Source organism: Pteropus medius, unplaced genomic scaffold (genome assembly GCF_902729225.1).
Source record: "Pteropus medius unplaced genomic scaffold, Ma_sr-lr_union100, whole genome shotgun sequence".
Lineage (NCBI taxonomy): Eukaryota > Metazoa > Chordata > Mammalia > Chiroptera > Pteropodidae > Pteropus > Pteropus medius.
The window spans coordinates 13,236,366-13,255,860 of NW_024340699.1; the positions used below are offsets into that span (position 1 = coordinate 13,236,366).

General features: G+C 42.7%; 1 protein-coding gene and 1 pseudogene across 4 annotated transcripts in view; one reads left to right on the top strand and one right to left on the bottom strand.

Moving 5' to 3' along the window:
- The first annotated feature begins 230 nt into the window (after positions 1-230).
- The window catches only part of USP42 (ubiquitin specific peptidase 42), a 38,020-nt gene continuing 18,755 nt past the window's right edge, over positions 231-19,495 (top strand). The window contains exons 1-4 of one of the 4 annotated variants that reach the window (XM_039879688.1): positions 231-1,297; positions 5,730-5,979; positions 8,009-8,209; positions 19,091-19,201. In XM_039879688.1, coding sequence (XP_039735622.1) covers positions 5,739-5,979; positions 8,009-8,209; positions 19,091-19,201 — 553 coding nt within the window. In that variant the 5' untranslated portion in view covers positions 231-1,297; positions 5,730-5,738. The other 3 variants (XM_039879685.1, XM_039879709.1, XM_039879698.1) reach the window with 3 other exon arrangements.
- On the bottom strand, positions 12,175-12,293 carry LOC120617258 (uncharacterized; annotated as a pseudogene).

Here is a 19,495-nt window from a genome sequence, read left to right on the forward strand (position 1 = left end):
CGATCCCCCACTTCGAGAGCCTGTTCTGGGTAGAGAATGCCAAGGGATGGCTTTTTTTTTTTTTTTTTTAAAGCCCTTTTACTGCCCAAGATGCTCAGGTACTGGCTGCAGGGGCAGTTTCTCAATAGAATGTGAAGTGGAAAATGAAATTAAAAGCCAGACTTCTAATGTGACTTCCAAGGAAAGCATTTTGAAGTACCACAAAGCTCAGGTGAACATTGAGGATTTGGTTCTTTAATTCCTTCTCATTCTGTATTTAATCATCTGAAAGTCATTTGGAAAAGGCGAGCAAATTACTGAGTCCTTCCCCATGGCTGGCCTGTTCTTGCAAAGCTGGTAACAGTGTCCAAGGGGCTACGAAGGAGACATTCCATAGCCGGCCTTCATCAGGAAGAAAGTTGTGATCTTGATCCTGAAAGTGGGCCCTGAATTTTGGAGGTTTGGAATTCACCTTTTCCCTTTTTTGCTTCCTCAAAGTACTTCAGTGTTCTGCTCCAAACAGACAATGGATGTTTTATCCTTCACTGATTTCTTTCCTCCAGAATAGTGAAGTCAGTGCTACCCTAAAAGATATATGCAATCTATAGTGGAAGTAATAACATTCTTGGGGACTCAAGCATGGCTTCATGGAAGAGGCACAGGGTAGTTAGCGTTTCCAGAAGCAGATGGAAGAGTAGGGTGTTTGTAGGAAGTTTGTTATGGCTGCGACACGTTAAAGAGGAAGGGGGGACTAGAGGCTTCGATGCCAGACGAAGGAGTTTAGACTTTGTGGGCCAGGAAGGTGACTGAAGGTGCTGAGGCGGGAAGCAACAGCCGACCCGTGTCTTTGAGAGCTCATCCTGGCCACAGGATGAAGGTTGGAAGATTGAGTGGAGACTGAGTAGGAGGGGAGGGGCGGGAAGGCGACTGTTCCGAACGGGCCTGGCGAGAGGAAAGGTAGCCTCGGGCAGTCGGGATCACGCCCCTCGGTAGGTCGCGTGGATGTGACTTGGTGTCGGGACTCAGGCGGGCGAGGAGGATGAGAGGGGGGACGCAGGTTCGTGCAGGAGGGTGCCATGGCCTTCATCAAAGCAGGGAACCCGACAGGGAGGAGGAGCAGGGTCGGGGTGGCGCGGAGGTGCAACGATGAGTCACTTAGTTCTCCGTTGGACCGCGCGGTGGAGACGTCCAGTCCTTGGTGGAAGTGTGGATCCGGCACGCGGGGCAAGAGCTGGTCTAGCTGCCCCGAAGGACTGCGGAACGCTGGGGTCCGCGACGACAGAGTGATGGCACGGGCTCCGCCCTTTTCGGGATCCAGGTTTGGTAGCCTCCGCTCCCTTCGCCCACAGCTGTGCCACCTGACGGCGAGGGGCGCACCGCAGTCCGGCGTGGCCGGGGCCGGGCGCCGCAGCGCACGAGGATGCTCTTCCCGGGGCCGTGTCCGTTTGGGGGGCCCGCGTCCAGCGTGTCCCCGCGCGGGCCGGGCCCGGGCGCCGACAGCGCGGGGCAGGACCTCACGCGGCCGCGCCCGCCAATCCGCGCGCGCCCTCCGCGGCGCCCCGGCCCCGGCCCCGCCCGCGCCCGCCGGCCCGTTAACTGCGCGCCCGGCGCGGCCCCTGCGCCACGGGCCCTGCGCGGCGGCGCGTGCGGGCGCGGCCTTGGCGCGCCCCCTGGCGGCCCGGCGGGGCGCGGCGGGCGCGGCGCTGACCCGGAGGCGGCGGCGGCGGTGCCCGGATGGAGGCACGTCATTGTCCCCCGCCGGGCGGCTGGGCTGTGTGCGGCGGCGGCGGCGGCGGCGGCGGCGGCCGAGGGGGATGGAGCGAGCGCCGAGCCGGGTCAGGTAAGCTCCCGCCTCCTGCCCGCCCGCCGCAGCCGGCGTGGGCCCCGCGGAGCGCCTCGCTCGCCGCGGCCGCCGCCGGCCCGGCCGCCCCTCTGCCGGCGCGGCCCCCCGCCCGCCGCCCCCTCCGCAGCCGCGGGCCGCCCGGGACCCCGCCGCGCCGGGGGCAGCGCCGCCGCCGCCGCCGCCCGCGCCAGGCCGCTGCGGAGGGGGCGGCGGCCGCGGCGGAGGGGCGCCCCGGCTGCCCCGCTGCACCGGGAGGCCGGACCCCCGGTTGCCATGGACACTGCCCTCCCGCCCCCACCCGGCCCCAGCCCGCCCCCTCGGCCCGGGGGCCGGGCCCGGCCGGCGGCTCCGGGGCGGCCTGGCCGGCCGGGGGCGGCCCGGGGTGGGCGTGTGCCGGCCGCCGGCCGCCGAGCCCCGTGTCCCCGGGCCGCCCGCCGCCCCCCGCGTGGCTGCCACCTCCCGCGCCCCAGCGCCGCTCGGAGTGCGGGGCCCGCCTCCCCGCCCCCACAGCGCCCCCCGAAAGCGACAAACTTTCCCACCCGGCTGCCCCTGCGCCGCCCGCGTCGCCGGTCCGCGCTCGCGGGGCCGTCCACCTGGCTCCGCCGCCGGGAGTCCGAGTTGCCCGCGCCGGCCGCCGGGCGCAGCGGGCACCCCGCGGGGGGCGCGGAGGGGCCAGGCGCTCCCTCCGTGCGGCCCCCGCAGCGGGAGCGTCTCGCCGCGGGTCTTTCTCCTCGGGACAGGAAGAGCCCGCTCACCTGGAGGGGGTCGGGGGAGGACCGGAGGAGTTTGATTCCAGAGGTCTGAAATGAAAATTTGACGGAACAGAAGTTTTACGATCTGGGGACTTTAACCTCGTTATAATGAATGCAGTCGAGATTACTTTTGTCGAGAAGCTCTTTTATATGCAGGAAGGCCTTAGGGCTTACTTGTTTATGGGAGAACACGTTGGTTATTGAAAGCGAATACACTAAAATAACAGTAAAACCGGTTGAAAAACTAGTTAACGCCTCTTTTTCAAGGTAACGACAGTATTATATAGGTTCTCATACATTTTTGTGGAGACTCAGAAAATTTTTTAAGAGTTGTAAATTTTAAACATAATTTCACTCTTTCGACTGTATTCATTCAAAGTGCATAGGGGGCATGAATAATCAGTTTCACTTATTTGTTTTTATTTGAGATCAAGTTTCACTTTCTTTTCTATGACATTGGATCAAGTCCGCGATGTTTGGTTTGTAAAGGTTTAAGGCTTAGTTGTTGGGACGACTTAAAAAATAATTAAGATCAAGGTTTTGTCATCTTAAAGCTTGTGCAAGAACATAGATTACATTGTTTACGAAGCAGAATGTAAGAGTTTCTTTTTACATGTATTGATATCATTACCTCAGTGTATGTGGAGTGCCACAATAGCATATACTTATTCTTTTAAAAATAAAGAATAACGTAGTTTGCCATTTGGTAGAAATACCATATAAGGGACTGAGAATTTTAAGACTTTTGAATCAAAGATTGTATGAACAGCAAAGGAGACACTCGTGAAGCCAGTTCGGTTCATTTCTCCACACTCATCCAGCCTTGATTCATGTAGTCCTAAGTTTTTTACAACATGCTTTTGGAACTCTGTGTATCTATCACCAGAAGATGTTAAGAGAAATGTTAAACTTTTCACTGAAGTGGTTCCTTACAGGTCTGGAGATTTGTCACAGCAATGCTGAGAAAACCACGTGCGTCCTAGGTCCTGCAGGGCATTGCTTGGCTTCTAGAAAGGTTTTATCTCCATAGCAGTTGGAGCTTAGTTTGATGTCTCATGTCTTTAGGGTAAGAATTCTTTGGCTGAGTGTACAAATGAAGACAAATGGATGGATTTGATTTGTTTTCTCAAAATTATAATGCAGTGTGGTTATTGATGACAGTTGTATGCGTTCCGTAATATTTCTCATTTTCATTTAAGAGCCCCCCCCCCAAGCCAGTAAAATGGCTTTATTTGGTCATTTGTTAATGATTGTCTTAAAGGGATGTTTATCCCTGGGAAATCAATGTTTTTGCTATTTAATGCCATTGTAAATCAGGCTGGACGAACCTTATTACCGTTTTGGCTTTCTTTTCCTCCTTTCTCTTCCTCTTCTTCCTCCTCTTTTGTTTTCTTACTGTCTCCACAGTGTTTCATAACTTCTTTTGACTCTTTGATGAGGAAACTTTAAACTTTATTTTGGACAATACGGCTTAAGTTTTCTTCCTGAAGGAAGGTCCAGTATCTTACATTGACTTAAAATTTCAGTTCGGTTTTTATCTTATTAAGATCTAATGAACCTGTACTCTCCTGTTTCTACGAAGGATTCCAAAAAGTTGTACTTTCAGGGGGTGATAATCATGCCTTAATTAAAATTACAGCAAAATTTTGAAGCTTTTAAAAAAACCTCGTGAGCAGACACTGCATTGTAATGTTCATCGAGGTGGCATGTACATGAGTATTATACTTTTACTGTATTGAATATTTTCTCATACAGGTTTTAAACGCTATCCCTACTTTAGAGTTTTTAAGGATTAAATGAGATATTGTATAGAAATCACATAGCACAAACTGGTGCTAAACGCAAACACCGCTGACTGCCTATCTCCAGAATTCGTTCATTTGTTCACACATGTATGGAAAGCTTTCTGTATGCAAGGCCAGGGCTGCAAATGAGGACATGGTGGCGAGCACCAGGTACAGCTGCTCTGGAGTAGCAGCCTAGGCGCTGGGAGCCTATGGGAGAGGTGCTAATGCAGTCTTGGGGGACGAGGGTTGTCAAGGAGCGTCCCAGAGGAAATGAATTCTAAACTGGGAGGTGGAAGGATGGAGGAGAGTTAAGTCAAAAAGAGCACGCGCGGAGCCCAGAGAGAGCAGCTAGGATGGGCGGTGGGGAGTTTGCAGAGGTTCCTAGGCCAGGCAATGCCAAGTCTAGGTGTTCGAGTGGTGCCGGGGGCTAGCGGGGCTTGCCTGGAAGGTTACCTAGGAAGTAGTGACATGCCGGATTTGGTAGCCGCTGGGCAATTTGGGGAACATTCCTAAAAGCAGTCTATTGACTAGGTTGGTATAGCCAGAAGGAACCCTAGCCCGGAGTGTTGGACCTGGTGTCTAGTCCCAGTTGCCGACTAGTTTGGGTTATAGTTGCTCCGTTTTATAAACCCTGTGGATTCTGTCTAATCTTTCATAGGTCCATTATGAAAAGTGAGTTAATGCATGTCCAGTGATTAACACAATGCCCAGCACAGAGAAGATGCTCAATTAGGGGTAGCTCTAAGATTTTAAAGAGAAAATTATAATTAGGTACTATTATAACATGTATGTGTGTTCAAGTTTGATCTCAGTAATGTTATGGGCTTTGTTTAAAAAGTTATATATTAACACATAAATGAGCCTCTTCAAAAAAAATGGGCTTCAAAGGTGAGACTTCCTATATTTTTAAAAATGTATTTTAATTTTTTTTAACTTTACGATCAAAATTAAAGCTAAAATTTCTCTTCGTGTAGTTGAGCCTGAGTCCAATGTATTAGTGTATTTCACATTCTAATTTTAAACAATAGAGAGAAAAATATATAGGTACTTAGTAAATGTATGGAATTGGAAATTGAGGTACCTGATTATAAACTAAAATATCAGACTTTTAAGAGGCATGGAATAGAATGACAAGATATACTCAAATATTTCATTGAAGACTTTATAATTAAAAATTGTTGATATGTTCAGATTAGCATAACGCCGTGTCACAAGGAAATTATAACAAAAAGATACTGTTGCTTTTATATGTGGGTAATTTGTTTGAAAATAATTAAAAATGACTAGAGTAACTTTTCGACATCTGGTAGACTAAGTAGATTACTTTTCTGATCTTATGAAACAATGTATGCTTTTCGTCTCTTGCAGAGTTGAACAATGACCATAGTTGACAAAGCTTCTGAATCTTCTGACCCATCAACCTATCAGAATCAGCCTGGCAGTTCTGAGGCAGTCTCACCTGGAGACATGGATGCAGGTTCTGCCAGCTGGGGTGCTGTGTCTTCGTTAAATGATGTTTCAAATCATACACTTTCTTTAGGACCAGTACCTGGTGCTGTAGTTTATTCAAGTTCATCTGTACCTGATAAATCAAAGCCATCACCACAAAAGGATCAAGGTACTTTTTAAAAGACAGAATCCCTCCAAGAAACTCTGTAAATGCTGTCAGTGGGTTGGTAGTTTCATAGAGGGGCTTATTTGCAAGATCCGTTGCCACTGTGTGGCCAGCAGAGTTACATTATGACAGGCTTCATTTTCCTCTGCTGCTCGTTCATGATTAACATTTGTATTGTAACAGGGCAGATTATTTTTAGTTACTATGGTATTTGTAATTTCCTTTATTTCTGAGTTTTTGAAGGATAAACTTTATCTTGGTGAGAATTGAGATGGGCAAGCATTTTGTTAACTTGTCAGTTAACTGTCGTACCCTATTAAATAGATGTCTGTCCCTTAAAATTTAAAGATGTTTTTAAAAATACTGTGGGTTTTTTTATTTGTTTGTTTTTTTGTTTTTGCCAGTTACAATGGTGTGTAGTAAAGCTGGTTGAAAGAGAACAGCCAATGTAAATGTTACATTCTAGTTACATTCTAGAGACCCTGTAAGTGTGGTTACATTTGTTACAACTCAGCCAGTTGAATAAGACATTGACATTGTAGTTGGTACTTCTAAGACTTGGGTTTGGAAGCTTTGAACTGCAAAGAAAATAGGTTAGTTCCTGCAGAGAATGTTGGCTTAGGGTAATTAGGCTCTTATGTTGTTTGGGGTCCTCTTGGTAAATGTGGTGGCGTGGTATGGGGGTGAGCGGTGTGATTTGATGATGTTTTGGGTGGGAAAAACGTTACACCACAGAACAAACAGTTTGATTGAATGTTACATAGAGGTTTAAAGTTTAAAGACCTTCACCACAGAGACTTGGAGACTTGGCTACAGAACATCTCCTCACAGACTCCAGCCTGCCCGCTCCTCACTCTCCCTCAGGACTTAGCTCACGTCACCCCACCTTGCCCTTTTGAGGGCCCTTGTTCTACTCTCTACACACTCCTTTCTCGTGTCTAATTTTGCTCTAGATTCCCCGCCAGGCTGAAGCCTACCTTTGCGTACTTCAGCCCTCATTAAGAGGCATCTCCGTCTTCAATAGCGCCAAGGAACTGGCAAACTTTTGAAAAAGTGGTCTTGCTGTCGATGATTTTGAGCTTTCCTAAATAAATTAGTTGTTTTTGAGCTCCACCTGAGTTCTAGAATACTTGTCATTAGCAATCTGTTTATAAGTCTTAGAAATAGAGAAGAACCTTTTTTTAGACCATGTATAGTATACTTACAAGTATGTACAGCGGTGCCCAACAGCCTGAGTTCAGAAACCTGTTTCCTTACTCGTAGAATGGGGATGACATCACTACCAACTCTGACAGACAGTGAGGGCTCAATAAATGGGAAGATGGTCAGGATAGCAGTGACTGATGGTGGCGGTACCGAATATAGGCATCCACAGTAAATGTTATAGAGACTCCCCTTATCATGCACTGTCTGTTGATTGTGTTATTTTTAGTTCTTTTTTAATTGAAAAAAATTAAATAGATGTAAAAGAAATTATAGCGAACATTTATGTACCCATCAGTCAGCTTTGACATTTATCAACTCACGGACAATTATTCCACCACCCACTTTTCCTCTCCCCCTCCCCATCACTTTACAGCAAATCCAAGACTTCATATTTCATCTATAAATATTTTAGTGCATATATCTAAATAATTCTTTCTAAAAATTAAAACATCTTTATATTAAAAATCCAGTCAGTGTTCTAATTTCCCTAGTCGTCATGTAATTATTTTTAACAGTTGGCTTTTGAAATCAACCTCCAAACAGAGTCTACCGTTTGCATCTGGGGGGTGTCTTGTAAGTTTCTTTTACTCTGTAACATCACCCCCCATCATTGTCCTTGCTGTTTATTTACTGAAGAAACCAAATTATTTAGAGTTTCCCACATTCTGAGTTGTCTTTAAGGAGATCCCTTTCTCCCCTGTATTTCTGGTTAGCTGGTAATAAGATTTAGAATCTGGATCGCATTCAGATTTGATGTGTTGCAATTCATTTCGCTTCACCAGCATGCAAAGCTTTGTTTTTAAATATTTGTCGTCTGTTTTTCTAGCCCTAGGTGATGGCATCACTCCTCCACAAAAAGTTCTTTTCCCATCTGAGAAGATTTGTCTGAAGTGGCAGCAAACCCATAGAGTCGGAGCTGGGCTCCAGAATTTGGGCAACACCTGTTTTGCCAACGCAGCATTACAGTGTCTTACTTACACGCCACCTCTCGCCAATTACATGCTGTCTCACGAACACTCCAAGACATGTAAGTGTTCCGTGTCGTTTCGTGCCCAGTGTTGTGGTACACTAACCTACTTTCATTTTTTTTCTCCAAAATGAAAGTGAGGAATTAAGTCAAGACTTCTGCGATTACTAAGAAGTTGGTTTATTCTTTTAAAAGCCGTGGAGGAAGACTTAAGGTTTGTATTCAGGTTGCATAAAAAGCATTTTGCACCTAATTTGATCCGTGAAGCTACTTAAAAAAGAAATATTTTATCAGCATTTGGAATTCTGAACCCCACCCCTGGTGGCTTTCTACACTTGCTTAAAAATGTGACATGAACGTCTGCCACCGACAGCTTGGGACAGACAGGGTTAAGAACCCCTGCCTCGCAGGCATCCCCACCTGGTGTTGTAAGGCTTGATTCATTGACAGGCTCGGGAGCCTGGTGGAGAGGAGCCTCTGGCTCGTGCCCCCAGCCTCCTGGAAAGTCACACAAGGCTTTCCCTTTAGCGTGCGAGAGCTCAGTAGAGCTCAGTTTTCAACCTTACGGGCAGGAAATCAGTTAAAACATATTATGGTCTTTAATTAGGTGAGAGCCAGCTCAGCGGTTGACGAGTGAAATTCAGAATTTGGAACATATCGTTTTTTGAGGTTTTGACCTACATGTGTTGTAAATATCCTTCACCCTTTATAAATGAAATCTCCCTGTTCTTTGATCTACATTAATGCTCAGATTTGAGTGTGTTATGTTCAGGTGCTATTTGTTAATTATCTGGGTGGAAAAAAGCCCCTTGGTTTCTTTTTGAATAGTTCTTTACTTAGTGGAGAATTTAAATTGGTTCTTTTAAAATGGTATTTTTCCCCCCAAAAGAGCAAAATAATGCTTATAAAGAATTTGGAAAGTACAGAAAAATTTAAAGAAACCAAAGGAAAATCACCTAGAATCTCACTGCCTGGAGGTGTTTGTTATGCCAAGGGGTTTTAGATTACAGCATAACGTTCTGTTGGCCCTCATTTCCTCCCTTTCTAAGTCCATAATTCATTCCCCACAGACGGCTTTCCTCTCACTTTTGTGCTTAATGAAAGTAGGGTGTGGATGAGAACCCAGCCCTGGCACCTGGCAGCGGGGGAGAGGGAGCTACCAGTGTCCGGAATTAGGCGCCTGTCTTTCATGCTATTGGCAGTTTTCTCTCTCTCTCGCTTTATTGAGGTATAATTGATATGCAATAAGTTGCACATTTCAAATATGCATTTTGACGTTTGTGTACACCTGTGAAACTATCCCCCGAGCCGAGATGGCGAACCTGTTCGTCACCCCCTCACAGCTTCCCAGTGCTCCTTCCAAGTCACCCGCTTCTACCCCCTCCCACCCCTCGTCGCTCCACCCCCGGCCACCACTGATATGCTCTCCGCTGCTGCAGATTAGGTCGTGTTTTCTAGACTGTCCTGTGAGTGGAAATACACACAGTATACTTACATCGCCTGGCTTCTTTCGCTCAGCACAGATATTTCCACGTTGCTTCATGCGGCCACATGTGTCAGTGGCCACGATCATTGCCGAGTAGCGTCCTCTGTATGGCTGTCTGTCTGTTTCTCCATTCACCTGTTGGTGGGCATTTGGGCCTTTCCCGTTTTGGACTCATCGAGTTCCTGTGAATATTTGTAAACACATCTTCATAAGGATGTTTTCATTTCTCTTGGGTAAATATCTAGGAGTGGAATGGCTTGGTTCTACGGCGCTGGCGCGCGTGTGCTTAACTTTAAGACACTTGCGAACCATTTCCCAAAGGGATCGCTCTATTTTACATTTCCGCCATCGGCGGACTGAGTTCCATTTGCTCCGTATTCCACCTGGTCCTGGGAGCGGTGAGTCTTTCCGATTTTTGCCATTCGAGTAGGTATGTGGCGTGCAGTGCCTTCTGCGGGTTTAGTTTGCACTTCCTTAATGAATGGTGATGTCGACCATCTCTCTATGTGGTCATTTATCATGCGTGTATTTGCTTTGCTGAAGTGCCCGTTCATCTCTTTTGCTCGATTTATAACTGGGTCTTTTATAAATTGCATTTTGAGAGTTCTTTATATTATCTGGATAGAAGTCCTTTATCAGATATGTAATTCGCAAATATTATCTCCCAGTCTGGAGAGAATGTTCTCTTCACACTGCCTTTTGAAGAAATCTGCCTGCCCAGAGGTCACAAAGATTTTATCTATATTTTCTTCTAGAGGTTTTCTAGTTTTAGCTTTTATATGTAGGTCAGTTATCCATTTCGAGTTAATTTTTGCTTAGGGTGTGAAGAATGGATCGAAGTTCATGGTTTTCAATATGGAGGTCCAGTTGTTCCAGCACTATTTGTTCAAAAGTTCGTCCTTTTTTCACTCAGTTGTCTTGTCACCTTTGTCAAAAATCAATTGTATACATTTGGATCTATTCTGGACTCTTTTCTGTTACATCGATCCACTGTTTATCTTGATACCATAACATAGTGTCTTGATTACTATATTTTTAAAAGTTTTGAAGTCAGATAAGTCCTCCAACTTTGTTCTTTTTTATTTTTCCCTCAGGACTTTATATATTATAGTTTTAGTTTTTATTTTTCAATTATTTATTCTTTTTCAAAGTTGTTTTGGCTGTTCTTATTCCTTTGCATTTCCAAATGAATTTCAGAATCAACTTATCAGTTTCTACAGAAAAGCTTCCTGGGATTTTGATTAGTATTGTGTTGAATCTATAAATCAATTTGCGATAAATTGATATCTAAACAATATTGTGTTCTGACCCACAAACAAGCTTTACCTCTCCATTTATTTAGGTGACCTTTAATTTTTCTTAGCAATGTTGTGTAGTTTTCAGTGTACAAATATAATATGCATGTTTTTTATCAGATTTATCCCTAAGTATTTCATTTTTTGAAAGCTCTTATAAATGGTACTATTTTCTGAATTTCAGTTTTTGATTGTGTATTGCTAGAACATAGACATGAAGTTGACTTTTGGATATTGATCTTATATATTCCGCAGCCTTGCTAAACTCACTCATTTATTCTAGTAGCGTTGTTGTTGTTTAAGATTCCTTAAGATTTTATATAGAGACAATCATGCGAATAAGGAAAATTTTACCTCTTCGTTTCCAGACCGCATGCTCTTTATTTCTTTTTCGTCCCGTATTGCGCTAGCTGGAACCTTCATCGCGGTGTCTGACAGATGCGGGCAGAGTAGGCATCCGTGTCTCTCTCTTGATCTTCGGGGAAAAGCATTAAGTTTTTCACTTTTAAGTGTGATATTAGCTGTCGATTTTTATGGATGCCCTTCACCATGTTCAGTGTTAGCTTGAATGTAAGCCAAACTTGCATTCTTGAGACAGCCCCACTTGATCATGTATCATTGGATTTACTAAAACTTTTTAAAGTTTCTGTTCGTGAGAGATATCAGTCTATAGCTTCTTTACCTAGAGTGCCTTTGTCTGGCTTTAGCATCAGAGTAGTGGTGGCGTCATGACTTTGTTTAATTCTCTTCCGTTTCCTGGAAGAGTGTGTGTAGAATTGGTATTATTTCTTCCTTAAATGTTTGGTAAATTCCATGAGTGAAACCTTTCGGGCCTTTGAGCTTCTCATAGGTAGTTTTTCTTTGCTACGTATTTAACGTCTTTAATAGATATAGGCCTATTCAGGTTATCTATATTTTTTATCAGGGGCCTTTGGTAGTTTGTGTCTCTAAAGGAATTTTTCTTAGTTGAATGTACGGACATAAAATTGTTCATAATGTTTTCTTATTTAATTTCTATAGGCTCTGTTGTGATTTTCTTTCTCTTTTCTGATGTTAATTTGGCCCTCCTCTCTTTTTTCCCTGACTAGAGTTTTATTCATCTTAATTGCTCTTCTCAGAGAACTAGCTCTTGGTTTCATTGTTATTTCGTTTTCTGTTTCATTGATGTTTGTTTCTATTCTTTTTATTCCCTTTCTCCTGCTTGCTTTTATTCATTCGTTCATTCATTCATTTATTTATTTTATTGCCTACAGGGCCTGGTCTTTCTAGATGGTCTCCCATCCAAGTACTAACCAGGTCCGACCTTGCTTAGCTTCTGAGATCAGACAAGATCAGGCACGTTCAGGGTGGCATGGCCGTAGACTCCTCTGCTTACTTTAGATCTGATGTACTCTGTTTTAGTTTCTTAAAGTGGAATCTCAGGTCATTGGATGTGAGATCTTTCATCTTTTCAATATAAGTGTTTAGTGCTATAAATTTCCCTTTAAATTCTGCTTTCACTGCATCCCAAACATTTTGATATGTCATATATTAACTTTTATTCAGTTCAAAATAATTTCCAATTGCCTTTTGATTATTTAGAAGTGTGTTGTGTAGTTGCCAAATGCTCGGGGACTTTTTAGACATTGTCTTGATTGATTTCTAGTTAATTCCATTGTGGTCAGAGAGTGTATATATATATATATATATATATATATATATATATATATATATATATATATATATACATTTGTTTTTGAATCCTTTTAAACTTGAGTCTTGTTTTTTTGTACCAGAACGTGGTCTGGCTTGCTAAATGTTCCATGTGTACTTAATAAGGATGTTCGTCTGCTGTGTTTCTGTCTTTTATTTTGAGATGTACATCGCTTTTATTTCACGAGGTTATCGATATGATTGGATTTCCATTTACCATCTTGCTCTTGGTTTTCTATCTGCCCCGTTTATTCTTTGTTCCCTTTTTCATGTCATTTCCAAATATATTATCCCCATCTGAAGCTTATCTTTTCATTCTCCTAACAGGGTCTTTCACAGAACAAAAGTTCTTAATTTTGGTAAAGTCCAACTTTTTCTTTTATGGATTGTGCCTTTGGTGTCAAGTTTAAGATCTCTCTGCCTAGCCCTTGACGCTGAAAATTTTCTCATGTTCTTTTCTCTAAACGTTTTATATTTTTACACTTTACATTTAAGTCTGCGATCCATTTTAAGTTAATTTTTGTATACTGTGGGGTTTAGGTTGAGGTTCGTTTTTTTTTATCTGACTGTCCATTTGCTCCAGCACCATTTGTTGAAAAGGCTATCTTCTTCCATTGAGTTGCTTTTATACTTTTGTAAAAAATCACTGGGCATATTTGTGTGGGATTGTGTCTGGGTTCCCCGTTCTGAACCACTGAGGTATGCATCTGTCCTTCCACACAGTCTTTATCACTGTAGCTGTGTAATAAGTCTCGATGGTGGATAGAGGGATTCCACCCACAGACTCTTTTTAAAAATCGTTTTAGCTATTTTAGTTCATCTTTCCATATAAACTACAGAATAATCTTGTCTGTATCTACAAAAAAAATCTCATTGGGACTTTGATGGGAATTGCATTAAACCTGCATCTCCGTTTGGGGGGAACGGGAGTCTCTGCAGTGCTGGTTGACATCTGCAGTCTGTGCACCTGGTGTGTGTCTGCATTTATTTACATCTTCTTTACTTTCTTTCACCAACATCCTATAGCTTTCTCATGTTTTGTCTTGTTTTGTTAGACTTACACCATATTCTTTTATTTTTCGAGGGATTATAAATGGTAGTGTATTTTAAATTTTTGTGCCTGCGTGTGTATTTCTGGAATATAAAGATTTGTTTGATTTTTCTATGTTGATCTTAAATCCTGTGACCTTGCTGAACTGACTCACTAGTTCTAGACATTATTATTATTAAATTTTTTTTGTAGAGTCCTTGAATTTTTTTGCATGGTCATGTTATATGCAGATAGGGACATTTTTTCTTATTCCTTACTGATCTGTCTGCCTTTGATTTCCTTGTCTTGCCTTGTCTCGCTGGCTAGAACTACCATCCCTATGTTAAGAGAGAGAGCAGACCTCCTTGCCTGCTTTCTGATCTTAGGGGAACAGCTTTCAGTGTGATAATAATGGTAGGTTTTTGGTATATGCTCTTCTTTAAGTCAAGGAGGTTCCCCTCTGTTTCTGTTTTCCTGACTCCTTTTCATTGTGAATGAGTGTTGATTTTTGTCAAATGGTTTTTCTGTATCAAATTGATAGGATCATGTAATATTTCTTATTTAGCCAGTTAAATGTGGTGGATTATACTAGGAAAAGTTCCAGTCTTGAGTCATCTGTGCATTCCTGGAATAAACTCCATTTGGTCACGACGCTTAATTTTTTTTTTTTTGTATTTTGCTGATTTTTATTTGCTAATATTTTGTTAAGGATTTTTACATCTCTCTTCATGAGATATGGGTCTGTTATTTTCTATCTTTGTATTATCTTTGGTTTTGATATCAGGGTAATACTGGCTTTATAAAACGAATTTGGAATATGTTAATTCCTTTTCTATTTTTTGCAAGAGATTGTGTAGAATTGATGTAAATTCTTATTTAAACCTTGAGTAGAATTCATCAGTGAAACTATGTTGGCCTGCAGATGTCCTGTTTTAGAGTTTCTAAAGTACAAATTCAATTTCCTTAACAGGTATAGGGCTGTTCAAATTATGTATTTGATATTGGATAAGTTGTGGCAGTTTACTTTTTGAGGAATCGCTCCATTGTTGCTAAAGGCGTGTGTGTGAGGTTATGCACAGTGTCCCCTCGTTATCCTTCTGATGTCTGCAGGGTCTGCATTGCCATCCTTGGTTTTGTCCCTGATACTGGTAATCGCTATAAATTCCCCTCGCCAGCACTGCTTTAGCTGTATCTCCAAATTTTTGTTATGTTGTCTTTTCATTTTCGTTCTGTTCAGTGTATTTTTTTTTCCCCTTGAAGCTTACTCTTTGATCTCTGGATTATTTAGAAGTGTGTTACTTATTCCAGGTATTTATAGATTTTCCCGTTATCTCTCACTGATTTCTAGTGTGATCCCTTGTGTCAGAGAACACACATGGTATGATTTCAGTTCTCTTACATTTTTTGAGATTCGTTTTGTGGCCCAGTATATACCGTCTGTCTTGGCATATGTTTCTGTGAGCGCTGGAAACAGATGTGTGTTCCCTGTTGGGTGGAGTGTTTTCTAAATGTTGATTAGATCTTATTGGCTAATGGTAATGTTGAGTTCTTCTATATCCTTGCTGATTTTCTCAGTGTTCAGTCAGTTGTTGACAGGAAGATGTTGAGGTTTCTGACTCTAATTGTGGATTTTTCCATGTCTGTTTTCAGTTCGGTCAGAGTTTGATTCATGTGTTTTACAGCTTTATTGATCGCTGTGTCTTTTTGATGGACTGATCCTTTACATGCTGTCCCTTTCTCGGGCAGCTGTCTTTGCTCTGAAGCAGATAAAGAAGTTACTTTATCTGCTTTAATGTGGCCGTCCCTGCTTTCTCTGGGTGAGTGTTTGCATGACACGTCATTTTGCATTCCTCTTCGTTCAGGCTACCTGTGTCATTGCACGTGAAGTGAGTTTCTTATAGACACCGTGTAGTTGGTTCATGTTTTCAATCTACTTCCTTAATCTAGGTCTTTTTAATTGGCATATTTAGAACATTTACATTTAAGATAATTATTGCTATATTAGGACTTAAGTTTGCCATTTTCTATTTTGCTTTCTGTTTATTCTGTGTTTCTCTCTCTCTCCCTACCTTTCTTTAGGTTACTTGAACATTTTTTAGAATTCTAATTTGACTTATTTATGATGTTTGGAGTATATCTCTTTATATAATTTTTTTTTTGTGGTTGCTATAGGTTTGCATAACCTCACAGTCTACCGTGTTGTCATTTTACCAATTCAAGGGACATATAGAAGCCTTACCGTCCAAGTCCCTTTCCTCCCCTAGTTATCCTGTCATTAAGTGTTTTTTCTACATGCATTTACAGCCATGTCAGACAGCGTTGTAATTTGTTTCAACTGTCGCGTATTTAGAAAACTCAAGAGAGTAAAGCCTATTTATTGTTATTTGCTTATATTTTTGATTACCATGGTTTTTCTTTCTTCTCGATGGTCCATGGTTTCTTTTTTTTAAAAAAATCATTTCTTTTTGTTTAGAGAACTTACTTCGGTCATTCTTTTAGGATAAACCTATGGCTGGCCAATTCTCTTAGTGTTGCTTCATCTGAGAATAGCTTGATTTCCCTTCATTCCCAAAGGACATTGTCACAGGGGCTTGGAATCTGGGCGACAGTCCTTTGCTTGCAGCACTTGCAAATTGCCGTGCATCCCCCTTCCGCCTCCGCGGTTCTTGTCGTGACATCCACTCTCATTCCAGTGGTTCTTCTCCTGCTGGTAAGATGGTGTTTTCCTCTGCCTGTAGTTTTCAGAAGTTTAATGGTGTATGTTGGCATAGATTTCTTTGTTGTTGTTGTTGTTGTTGTGGTTGTGGTTTCCTGTTTGGGGTTTGCTCAGCTTTTTAAATCTAGAGAAGTGTGTCTTCTGCCAAATCTGAGAAATTTTCAGCCTGCATTTCTTGTAGTGCTTTCTCAGCTCAGCCTTCTCCCCCGTCTCCTTCTGGGGCTCTGGGAACAGGTGTGTGAGATCTTTCGTTAGAGTCTCATAGGGCCCTGAACCTCTCTTCATTTTCCCCCGGTCTGTTTCTCTCTGTCCCGATTAGGTCACCCCTCCTGTTCTGTCTCCGTGTTCGCTGGTTCTTTCCTGCGTTATCTCCAGGCTCCCACATGGTTTCCACCGACACCGCTGAGTGGTGGCGAAAGCCCTGATTCAGGCTGACACTTCCGGGGGGGCGAGACGGCGGGGGGACGTCCAGGCTCCTTGCTCAATGCTCACTGACACCGCGGGACGGGAGTGTGGTTCGTCATCACCCAGCGTGGTCGCAAGTCCCAGCCTCCAGTCTACTTTTGTAGCACCACCCCGGGGTGGGTCGGACCGGACGCCTCACTGCAGCCTGGCAGGTGGACGTGCAGGCCCCTCGCTGGCCCTCTGCTGGCGTGGGGTGGCCGTGGGGCCGCAGGTTTTCTGTGGCGTTTGGCTGGAGTAGAGCGATCACGGTCCCAAAGTTTTTGGTCTTGCTGGGCCGCCCCTTTCCTGGTCTCTGGGGGAGACAGCAGGCTTTGGCTGGGCTTTGTCCTCTCCATGTTTGGTGTGTTCAGGTTGCAGGCTCTTCAGCATCAAGCCTGGAACGTGTGAGGTTCAAGGAAAACCCAGGAAACTCGCCATCCTTCATTCCTCGGTCCTGAGGTTACGAGCTTGCGTTTTTCTCTCTGCCGTTCGCAGCTTTTTCATGTTCGTTTTATATACAGCGTCTGGGTGGTTTTTGTTGTACTTAGTGGGAAGACTAGAGAAAAGTACCTCAAGTCCATCTTCCCAGAAGTGGAACTCGTCTTTGTTTCTGAAAGATGTTTTCATGGTGTATAGAATTCTCTCTCAACTTTTTATTTAATACTTGAAAGATGTTACTACGTGTCTTCTGGCTTGCGTTGTTTCTAATGAAAAGTCTGTTGTCAGTTTTACATTTGTTCCTGTATACGTAATGTTTTTACTTCTAACTGCTTAAAAATTTTTCTTTCTATTATAGTTTTAAGCAATTCGACCGAGTGGTCTTTTGTGTACTTTTCTTCATGTTTCTTCTGTTTGGAGTTTATGAGATTCTTACATCTGTGGATTTACTGTTTCAAAGTTGTATAACTTTCAGTCATTTTTGATATCTATAATTCACATAAAGTTAACTTTTTTTTTTGGTATACAGTTCTATGAATTTTAACGCAGGTATAGATTCACATAACCACAAAACCATTTCATCACCCTAAAAACCCCCTTGTACTGTCCTTTTTTAGGCAGTCGTTTCTGGAAATATTCGTTCTGGCCCTTCACCTTCGGACTTCAGTTCCCTGCACCTTAGGGCCAAACTTACGCAGTCACACAGCTCACTGATACGCTTGTCTTTGTCGTCGTTGTTATTTTAAAGTTTTTGTTTTCTCTTCGTATTTCATTATGGATAACCTGTGCTGCTGTTTCCAAATTCACTTCTCTTCTCTTGTGTCTAATCTGTTATTAATCCCTCCTGGTGTGTTTTTCATCTCAGAAATTCTACAGTTCATTTGTAAAGTAGATTTGGACCTATTACCATGTCGCTTCTTATCCCGCTCTTTTTCTACCTGCTGGAACGTATAAATATAACATATAACGTCTTTTTACATGCCCTTGTCTTTTGATTCTGTTATCTGTGTCATTTCTGGATCTGTTTCTGTTTATTTCTCCTAATTATTGGTCTGTCCTGCATTTTGCATGCCTCGTACTTTTTGTTTAGAATTTTATGTTGTTGGGTACCGGATTTTAAAAAATTATTTTTTAGCTTTATTCTGGGACACAGTTATATTAATTGGGAAATAGTTTGGTCCTTTTGAGACTTTTAAAGCTTTGTTTAAGACGGTGTTTCTCAGCCTCAGTACTACTGATCTTTGGGACCAGGTAATTCTCTGTCATGGGGAAGGCTGTCCTGTGCTTTGCAGGATGTGTAGCAGCACCCACGGCCTGTGCCCACTAGATGCCAGTAGCGCCACTCAATCACGAGCCGAGAATGGTTTTCATGCTTTTAACAAGTCACAAAAAAAAAAGAAAAACAACAGAGAGCATGTATGTGACCAACAAAGCCAGAGAGGGATTTCTGGTCCCTAGTCTGAGAGACATTCTTTTATCCTTCGAGACAAATAGTAGTGTAAGAAAAGTATTTTTCCAATACAGAGAGTCGTTAAGAACACAGGGTTTGAAATTAGAAAGACTATGATTTGATGATTGTGTCTGCTGCTTAACTGTCCGACCTTGGGCAACTTCTTAACTCTGAGCTTTGGTTTCCTTTCTTGTAAAATAGAGCCCGTATATGCTTATCGCTTAGGTTTTTGGAGAGTTACATGAAAACGAATAAAATATATAGTTCAGTGCATGACATAATTGCTCTTATTATTGCATTTCAAGAGTGTGTCCCTTCCTTGTAACGTCCCTCGATGTATATAGTGTCATATTTTACTAACTTGGAGGATTATCGTCTGTTACCTTTCAGGTCACGCGGAAGGATTTTGTATGATGTGTACAATGCAGGCGCATATCACCCAGGCACTCAGTAATCCTGGGGACGTCATTAAACCGATGTTTGTCATTAATGAGATGCGGCGTAAGTATCATCTATTATAGTTTATTTTAGTATTTGTTAGCTAATTTGTCTTAATGGCCTAATTGGTAAAAGATGAGCCTATTGTGTATTATTACAAACAAATGTTTTATCATACATGGGGATGTCTTTTATTAATAACAAATTTTTAGTAAAACATTTACTATATAAACACATTTTAAAACTTTAAAGCGAAAGATGACAATATAATAAAGAAGACAGTATTCAGTTTAATATAAGCAAATTTTTAAAAAAGTTAATTCAGTTTGTTAACAAAATCACTGATAAGTTACAACG